The sequence below is a fragment of the Hydra viridissima genome, unplaced genomic scaffold (assembly GCF_058129835.1).
Source record: "Hydra viridissima isolate aposymbiotic clone 2 unplaced genomic scaffold, HvirCarnegie_v1 scaffold_2, whole genome shotgun sequence".
In the NCBI taxonomy this organism is placed as follows: domain Eukaryota; kingdom Metazoa; phylum Cnidaria; class Hydrozoa; order Anthoathecata; family Hydridae; genus Hydra; species Hydra viridissima.
The window spans coordinates 2,387,556-2,397,500 of NW_028324301.1; the positions used below are offsets into that span (position 1 = coordinate 2,387,556).

The following is a 9,945-nucleotide window of genomic DNA, read 5'->3' on the forward strand; positions in this document are numbered from 1 at the left end:
AATAAAAGAAGTTACCTTTAGAGAGTCATTAGAACTTTTCTCAAAATCAATAGCTTTTGTGAGTTCAGCCCCAAGTTGATTAATTTGATCTTTTAATTTATTAGTTTCTTCAGCTTCATCTTTATACTTTTTTTCAAACAAACTTGCTTCTTCCTCTTTTAGTTTAAACTTCTCAAAAAGATTTTCCATTTCTTTGGTTTTTTCTTTGTACATCTTTAAGAAGAAATGATATAGTAGATTTAATAAAAATTTTTTAAAAAAAATACTTCTACAAACAGTAATATATATAGACCATTTATTCAGTGCATAAAAATATCTTTATCAAAATAGATTCTATAAGGTAGAGAGTGTCTAAAACATTAGTGTGATAAAATCAGGAAATTCAAGATTTGAAAGAGCCTTCACTTATCCAGACTTATCCAGATTTGAGTTAGAGCTACTTTTAATAATGTAGAATAAATAGTAATTTAAAAAGTAGTCAGTAAAATATATATAGTACACTTCTATGATAATAGAAGTAGACTATGTAAACTTAATCTGTTAACCGTGTTGAGCTGAATGTTCTGTAATTCCAAAGAACTTGACTTTTCTTCTGATTCTTCTAAAAGTTTTTGAAGTTCCTCAATTTTACTGGAGGATTTTTCTAGCTGATTGTGAATAATTTTAGACTCTGATTCAAGTTTTCGAACAAGGTCTTGAAGTTGAGTAACTCTTTCATCCTTAAAAACAAAAAAAATTATAAAGCCTCAGAAATCTTATCTAATAATTTTGCTTTTTAATTAAGTAACATAAAATGAATTTGAAGAAAACAGATTGAGCAAATGTAATAATTAGACCAATTTAAAATTTAAACCAAACTAATAAAATAATAGACAGATAAATTTGTAAAAATTTTGAAAATATAACTACTTTATTACACATTCATGCAAATGTTAAAAATACACAATTTTAACAATCAAAAGAAAAAAAAAGAGACCTTATGTGATGCAACAGTTGTTTCTTTTTGGAGAAGATTTGTTTTTTCAAGAACTTTGATTTTTCCTACTAGTTTTTCAACTTCTTTAGTAAGTTCCTTTTTATCATTCTCTAATGATTCAATAAGTTGTTCAGAAGCTTCAGAGCCTTGAGTAAGTACTTTAAGCCTTTTAACAGCCTCTTCTTTGGTTTTAAGAAGTTGATCTTTAGCAGCCATCTAAAATTAAACATCATGAAGCAGCATATCAAATTTGATTGCATAGTTAAGAATTACTCTAAATTAATTACATTGAAAAATATACAAGAAGCTATGTTGAAACAGTTAATATACCTCATCAGCCATATTTTGTACTGCTATGTCTTTCTCCCCCATAACATTTCGCATTTCTTCTAACTTGTTGCTAATTTTTTCATGAGCCTCAATTCTTCCAGCCAATTCAAACATTAATTTCTCAGAATTTATTCTTTCTTGTGCTTCGACTTTATCCTTCAACTCCTCAGCTTCAAGAACTTGCTGCATTAGTATTTGAATGTTTTCGTCCTTCTGCAAGTTTAACGTCTGATATTCTTCTAACTTGCGCCGCAGCCGCATCAGTTCTTCTTTAATTTCTTCTCTATCCTGAATATTTAGGATGTTAAAGGTTTTCACAAACTGTTTTCTTATTTAAAATGTTATGAGTAAAATTTGAAAAACTAAAGAGAATTAGGTAAAAACTTTATTTGTAATTAATTTTTGTGATAACATAAAATCCTTACATACATACATATATACATACATACATACATACATACATACATACATACATACATACATACATACATACATACATACATACATACATACATTCATACATACATACATACATACATACATACATACATACATACATACATACATACATACATAATCAGAGCTGCATTTATTTTTTTGAGTATTGAATTTGGTAATGCCATGGAATTCAGTAATCTGAATTCCATGGCATTACCAAATTCAAATTTAACATTAACTGCCATGGAATTCAGTAATCTGAATTCCATGGCAGTTAATTTATCAAAATACTTATGGGACCACATTAAAGAAGTTTTCAAGGATGCTTGATTTTGCAAAGAGAACCTAGTGCAGCTTGAAAAATCCAAACATAAAAAAACTCTATCATGAGGTTTTATAAGGAATTTACTTCATGGCTACATTCATTTTTATCTGAGAGTGAGGAGACAGATCCTCTACCCATCTGCACCTCAAGGCAACTAGCAATTTTTAGCTTTTGTTGATTGCCTTGAGGTGCAATAGAATAAAATTTTATTAATTTAAACATCAAATTGTTCAACATTAAGTTGATAAAATAAATTTTGTAAAACTTTATTTGAGATCTGTATCCGTTGGAAAAATTCTTTATTTAAATGTCTCTATTATGTGCAATAGTTAAAAATAAACTAAACAGTAAGATTCATATCTTTTAGTATGCTAATCACAAATTTAAAATAAAAAGTAGTTAAGCAAAGAAATTTTGTGAATTATTACCCAACACCAAAAATAAGTATTTATGATCTCCAGCTAATTTATTCAAATCCTGCATACTTTAATTACACTGAAGGACAAAGACATTTCTATGACATGACTACAAAATCTTTTACTATTTTCCATTTACATAAGTAATCAATTTTTATAAATAAAATAGGAATCAAACTTACATCTGGTAAAACATTTGAGGAGGAAGATATGCTACCACTTGTTTTCAAGCTTTGTATTTCTTTCTGTATGATAAACAAATATTACTTATTTATGATATATATATATATATATATATATATATATATATATATATATATATATATATATATATATATATATATATATATATATATATATATATATATATATATATATATATATGTTAGGGTTATGACATTTTTCAATTTTAAAAGCCATGACCTTTTGTTTATAATTTTCAGAAACGACTTTCATTTTGCTTAATTATGAAAAAAACCCTGCACCTAATGAGCTGTTGTAACATACAGAACCAATATACAAATATTTGTCTGTTTACAAGTCATATATTACAAAAACTGTCAACATGCCATACAGTAACTTTTTAAATATGTTTTTAAATTCTAAATTACTATTTATGAACTTGCTGGTAAGATATTTGTGAGTTTTACAAGTGTTGTGAAGCTCATCAATCATCTTGACAGCTCACTCAGCAACTATTTTTGAGCAAAAAATCATCAAGAGCTGATTGCTCCTGTATCCAGTGGATGGAAAAACATCTTAAAGCCTTAGAACAGTTCAAATTGGAGAGCAGCATGAAACTGATTGTATGAGCCCTCTGTATAGTGCTGATTAGAAAACCATGCTTCACAGAGATATAAAAAAAAAACAAAAAAAAAAAACAAACAACTGAAATCATTCCTCAATCATGGTTTTTCACGCATTCTTTTTTTTGCTGCAATAACTTTTTTACATGTCATCATATCCTGCTAAAACATCTTTAATGAACTGATAGTTGATATTAGGTGACTGTGAATCTATTAGGAATAACAAACTCAACAAGCGCCAAAGAACTAGGTCAAGAATGTGGTGTTGACAAACAATAAACTGAAACTTGCCTTTTGTCTAAACTGTCTCTGGAGTCTAGTAAAAACACCTTTTTTGACCTGTATTGACTGCTGAAGTGTTAGAAATAATCTTTTTGACAATTCTCCCTCCATGCATTGTATTGTCCAGTAGGGATTGCAGTGGAAAAAAGATCTCTTAGCTGATCCATTGTCACAAGCCAAAATGCCAAGATTGAGAGTTCTTGCAGAATTCTTAAGTCAGACTATCTGATATTCTTTATTGTCAAATCGCTTCCAGCCAAAATTGAAGCAGAATTCCTCTTCAGTTATAAATTTTTTCAATTGTGCTTTAGTGTTGTCTGTATCCTTGATCACTCAACACCAAATTCCTGATTGTGATGGGGTGGGTACATCAAATCCTTCATCAGCTAAGTTTTGAAGATCAATTAATACTTTTGACATCAGCATGGCAGCAGATCTTGTTTGATACTTTTTCTTCTGAGGGTTATACTCTTCTGCAAAATTGGAATCTGTGCTGTTCTTATCTTCTCCAGTATTATTAACACTACTGAACTGGAACTACTTGTACTTGGCTTGTTTGCAATTCTTGGCTTGTTTGCTATTTTTGAAGGATATATAGTTGACATGGAAGCCACTTTCTTAATCATGTATTTTACTTGTCTTCCTGATTCAATATGTTTTCTGTTAAGTTTTTTGTCTTTAATGTAAAGCCAGTTTGCATTAAAGACAAAAAACTTTAAAAAAATTTATTAGCGATTTGAATATTTTTTATTGAAATATTTATACTTTGTATGTTTAAAACTTATAACTTAAAAGGTCAGATTGCCCTTTGACTTACAAACAATTTCTTTGACAAACTTACAGACAATTTCTCTGTTCAAAGGCATTCTACACATTATTCATGAATGCTCTTTTCATTTCTGGTATGCTGGGACAGAATTTTGTAGTTATTTTAGCTAATTATACTGCTTATTTTGATTGTTTACTACCAGAAGACAAGTTTATTTAAATTTGAAAATATAATACAATACATTCAATGAGAACTTTTATATAATAGTAGATATCATGTACCAAACAAATTTGGGTGTGGGAGTTTGTTACATGACCAAAAGAAAGTAACACCAAAAAACTGGCAGAAGTTCATCAGAGGCAACATCAGAGAAATTAATATTTTGAAAAAAGTATGCATGTACATTAGGGTGGTCCATTTTAAACTTTTTTTTGAAACTTTAACCGGGTTTTTACCAGTGATGACATTTTATCTAAAAACGCTAAATACCAAAAATTTTGAATTTAGAACGAATTTTACATCCCCCACAAGACATTGGAAGTTCAAGTAATAGATTGTGCAACACTTGCGCAAAGTTTTTACTAACAAACTGTTGTTTTTTTCTTAATGGGGTTCACATAATTTATTTGACAATCACTAAGAAATAATTCTACAAAAATTTATTAATTTACAACTTATTGTACTAAATATATTCCATAACATAATTCAGTTTAGTTACTCTTATTCCAATACATTTCAAACATTATAATATCGATACTTTCGTTCCATCATGAATTTAATATTGTGAAATTGCATTTAAGGAAGTCATTAAGTCTTAATTCTCTTGAGACAACAATAGTTCTTAAAAACATGCTGCAACGTTGATAAGTTTAATTTACAACCCTTTAAATGAACCTTATTCTATATCATTTTAATGTTGCAAAGTATATATCTAAATGTATAGTCAATAACAGCGCTTATATTACAAGCTTCAGTTTTGTATTAAACCTCGACAATGGCTCCCATACTAAAGAAGATTGGTAGACCTAGTAAAAGTTTTGGAAATAATCCATCTATTGATGCAGAAGAGTCAGTACTTAGACCAGGAAAAAAACGCTCACTACATTCAATACATATTCCTGCTGTTGCTATAAACAAAAATATTGGCGATAAAAAGCAGACATTCTTCTTGTTTAAATCATTGGATTTAAACAAGAAGAATGTCTGCTTTTTATCGCCAATATCTTTTACAATTAAACTGGACAGTCTGTTTCATATATCACATACAGACACTTACACATTGCTGAAACACTCTGGTAACGACGAGTGGCTTATTGACTGGGAACTTCTAAAATACCAATGAAAGTTTCCTCAGGTGGGCTCAATGGCTAGAGTTGACAAAATACTTGCTGAAAAAGAGCGACAACGCTACATCAAACTACAGTATCAGGAAAGAAAGAAAAGAAAGGAATTGCTTCATACTAAGAAACAGCAACTCAAATGTTTAGCCATTACTGATAATAATGAAGTCAACAAGGGCGACAAATTTTCTTCAGATATTACGGAAGAAGATGAAAGAGATAAAAGTTTTTCAGTGAAAGAGAAAAAAGAACATCATTGCAAATCAGTGATAACAATGAAAATTTCAAAAAGAGAACTGTTAAAAGAAGCGTGTACAGTTGCTGATGGATCCTGTATTAGTGAAAGACAACAGCTACTTATTTTGGGAAAGACTTTAGCATTAGGTGGAGCAGCTTTAAATGATGTTACACTTTCTAAATCATCAGTTCATAGAGCAAGATCAGCTAACAGAATTGAAGAAGCTAAATTAATGGAAGAAACTTGGATTCCACCTGAATATTTGGAAATTCATTGGGATGGAAGAACTTTCAAGCAAGCTACTAGAAAAGAGGAAGAGCAACTTGCTGTGTATGCAGGGCAACCTCCTAAATTGCTAGGTACTCCTAAAATTGCTGACGGGACTGGTCAAACGCAATGTTGTTCAGTGATGAACCTAGTTGATAAATGGCAATTAAAAGCATCTGTTGTTGCACTTGTCTATGATACAACAACTGCAAACAGTGGAGCTGCAATTCTAATTGAGAAGCAAATTGGGCATTCTCTACTCCAACTTGAATGTAGACATCATATTCCAGAGCTCTTTATAAAAGCAACATCCAATGCTATTTGTGGTCCGAACAAATCACCAAGAGTTCAGTTGTTTGAAAGGTTCAAAAAAGAATTTTATAACTTCAACAAGAATATAAAAGAACTTAGAGTGTGGGACTGGCCTCATGATCAAAATAGTTTTTTATTTCAACAAGCACTTGAAGTAAAGAAATAGGCAATCAATTGCTTGGAGAGAAAAACATTTCCTCATGAGGACTATTGCGAACTAGTGGAGCTTACTCTACTTTTTTTTGGTGGACATATTAAAAGAAGTTTCCGCATTTGGTATGCTGGTTCTGATCATCATGCAAGGTTGATGCAAAAGCCATTTATTATACAAAAATATTCCTAATAGCTTGTACTTTTGAACTTACTGATGAAGAAGCAAGAAAGGTAAAGAGGATGGCTGAGTACATTTGTCTTTTTTATGCAAAGTACTTTCTTCAATCTGTTATTACTTCTGCTGCTCCAGCTAATGACCTGCATTTCTTTTACTTAATGAGAAAACTTAAATCAATCAACCTTGAAAGTGTAGAGGAAACCATCAAGTCTTTTGAAAGACACCTTGAATACTTATCTGAGGAGCTAGTAGTCTTTTCCTCATTCGACAACTCTGTGAGTTATGTAGAAAAGACTATGATGGGTCAGAAACTTATAAACTTACCAAGACCTAAAGTATTTACTCCATATAAACTGAAGACTCCGATTATTATTTGGCGTAACAAAGAAAACCTTTTTTATCGCCTTTTATTGGCGAAAAGTCATGGTTGCTTTTTCATTTGTTAAAATTAAACAGACCCCAAAAATGGCTAAACGTTCCATCAGTACATTAGAACAAATTTGAGGACTTGAACTCCGCAAAAAAATTTGTATGCAATCTTTCTTGTGTCAATGATATTGCAGAGCGAGGTATCAAGCTTATAGGAAACATAAAAGACAAATGCTTTGATCCAGTAGAGAGGAACAACTTGCTTAAGTTGTGGAAAAGCATCGAAACAGCTTTAAAGGTGCATATTTCTCAAAGAAATCAATTCAAATTAATTTTCAACAAACAAACAAATAAAATTTCAGTGACTTTGCTAATTGTATATTTATCAATATTTCAATAAACCTTTTGTGGGATATGTACAAATAGTCATAAATTAATAAAATTTTGTAAAATTTTGTAAAATTTTTTTCTAATGGTTAATAATTAAATTGTGTAAATCCCACTAAGTAACTATAACAATTAGTGAATAAAAAAGCTACGCAACACTTGCACAATCCGTTATTCTAACTTCCAATGCTTTGTGGGGGATCTAAAAGTTGTCCTAAATTCAAAATTTTTTGTATTTAGGGTTTTTATATCAAATTTTATTACTGGTAAAAACCTCAATTAAAATTTCAAAGAAAAGTTTAAAATGGACCACCCTAACGTACATATGTATATAATATGTATTATATACATATGTACATTATATATATATAATTATGCATGTTTCATGATAAGTAATACTCTTATTGACTTTTTGAACTTTAAATTAGATTAGATAAATATGTAAAATAGCTGAATTCATAAAATATCTGCTGGAAATAAAAAGAGCTTGTCTAAAGTTTAATTATTGATTACTTTTGGTTAAGTTTATATAGCTTTTAATTGTTAGTTAACTCCAAATATTATAACTATTGTCTTTCATTCTTGTCATGTAATTTGTTTTCAGACAACTACTCCAAGATGACCTTTAATGTTTGGTTAGTTGGGCAACAGATTCATGTCCTTAATGTGGATAATTTTAATGAGTTGTAGACTAATAAACAGCTTCTGTGTCACTTGTTTTGTGATTTAAAATCAAACAAACTGAGTTTGTCCTTAAGTTGTTTGAATATGATCAACAAAGTTTTCTAAATTTGGCATATAATTAACATTCCAACAATTTAGAAATCAAATGCTGAAATAAAAGTTATGGAATATATGAGAAGCATGTGTCAGAAAAAAAAAGCATGTTTCAGTTGGGAAAAACAAGTTGAGGCAAACAGATAAACTGATCCTGAAAATTCATTTCAGGATATTTTGAAAATTGTTTGATATATCACATGCCAATTCATATAGTTTAACTATATTCTATATAGTGGTAAATAATGAAAAAAAATTGTTTCTCAAACTTAAATTAAAAAAAAATTATGCTTTTAAATTGAATTTTAATAACTATTTATTATTATATCATTTAATGCGTTAAAAAAAAAAAGAAAAAAAAAAAAAATCCAGTGAGATGGGGGAGGGGAAGAACTAGTCAGAGGCCCGCTGGCCCTCCCTTGGCCTATGACTATAAACGTCCTAAACTAGTCAATAAATAACACTATTTGAGGTTTTATTCAAATAAACGTTTTAAAAAACATTTCATTTGCTTTCGTTACAAAATTAAAATTTTTTTATAAAGACACAATTTTAAAACGCAAATTTTGATCAAGTATTAGAGAGACAATTGATGAATCTAATTTTTTTCAGTAGACCTAAGATAAAATAATGATATACAATTAAACTTTTTATTCCTGATTTTGGGCCACAGCCTTCATTTTACCTCCAAAAATCATGAATTTACAAGTCAATAATTTTGAACAAAATTGGATAAACGAGGCATTTCCTGAGACAATGGAGTCTTGACAGTGCTCTTTTTGGATTCCGCAAGTAAAAATCTCTTGGGGTACCAAATTTTAGGAAATTTCCCCAAACCATTATAAAGATACAATATATCAAAGTTGCTTTGTAGTTGCTAAAATGCTGACTCAACATTATTTTAACTGACGATATCTCTGGAACCCATGTGTATTTTTAACTAAAATTTTTGCAGTTATTGTTGTTTTAAAATGGACTGCAAGTGAAGTAAAAATGAACAAATTCTGAGACATAAGGGTGTCATGGCCTGGATGATTTCATATGGAATGACCCTAAAGATTTTAATATTATTAATTACCATTGGTAATCCCTTACAAATTCTAAAACTGCAACTGGAGTTTAAAGCTCATGTGTTGGCTCTTACAATAAATAAACAATAATAACAATAAACTCTAACAATATCTAAAAACAGAAAATTTGAGAAGTTGTGTTTATTCAATAATCTGTTGTTTGTAACAAGCTTAGATCATACAAAAGCAACACTTAGAGAAGCAATGAACATTGTTGCCCCAGCTTTAAGGGGAGTTAGGATTAACATGGATAAACTAATTCTTTTAACTAGTTCCTCATATGAAGCTAGAAAAGCAGCAAAGCAATCTATTAGCAAACATTAAAAATATATTTTTATTTAAGGCTCTTCTTGTACCTCATTTCAATGGTAAACTTTTACTAGATTTTAATGGTGCAAACAACGATTGCCTAGAATAGATGTGAAGAAACCATTAGGCATCCCCAAATCTATGGAACAATTACTTCAGAGTTGGATTGGTGTGTCAGAGTGGTTAACTGCCTTGTGTTTTGG

At 29.8% G+C, this 9,945-nt stretch overlaps 2 protein-coding genes across 4 annotated transcripts in view; one reads left to right on the forward strand and one right to left on the reverse strand.

Moving 5' to 3' along the window:
- The window catches only part of LOC145181543 (uncharacterized), a 50,852-nt gene that overhangs the window by 39,245 nt on the left and 1,662 nt on the right, over nt 1–9,945 (reverse strand). For all 3 annotated transcript variants that reach the window (XM_090077720.1, XM_090077719.1, XM_090077718.1), the window contains exons 2-6: nt 2,668–2,730; nt 1,307–1,594; nt 977–1,192; nt 546–719; nt 16–213 (exon numbers count right to left, since the gene is read on the reverse strand). In XM_090077720.1, the coding sequence (XP_089933846.1) occupies nt 16–213; nt 546–719; nt 977–1,192; nt 1,307–1,594; nt 2,668–2,730 (939 nt within the window). The remainder of the gene's footprint in view (nt 1–15; nt 214–545; nt 720–976; nt 1,193–1,306; nt 1,595–2,667; nt 2,731–9,945) is intronic.
- LOC149891535 (uncharacterized) lies at nt 5,689–6,665 on the forward strand. The gene has a single exon (XM_090080422.1). The coding sequence runs from the start codon at nt 5,706–5,708 to the stop codon at nt 6,663–6,665; it is 960 nt and encodes a 319-aa protein (XP_089936548.1). The 5' UTR covers nt 5,689–5,705.

Bases quoted from the DNA above. Each gene is read 5' to 3' on its own strand.
- LOC149891535 (XM_090080422.1), top strand. From the start codon at position 5,706: ATGGCTAGAGTTGACAAAATACTTGCTGAAAAAGAGCGACAACGCTAC.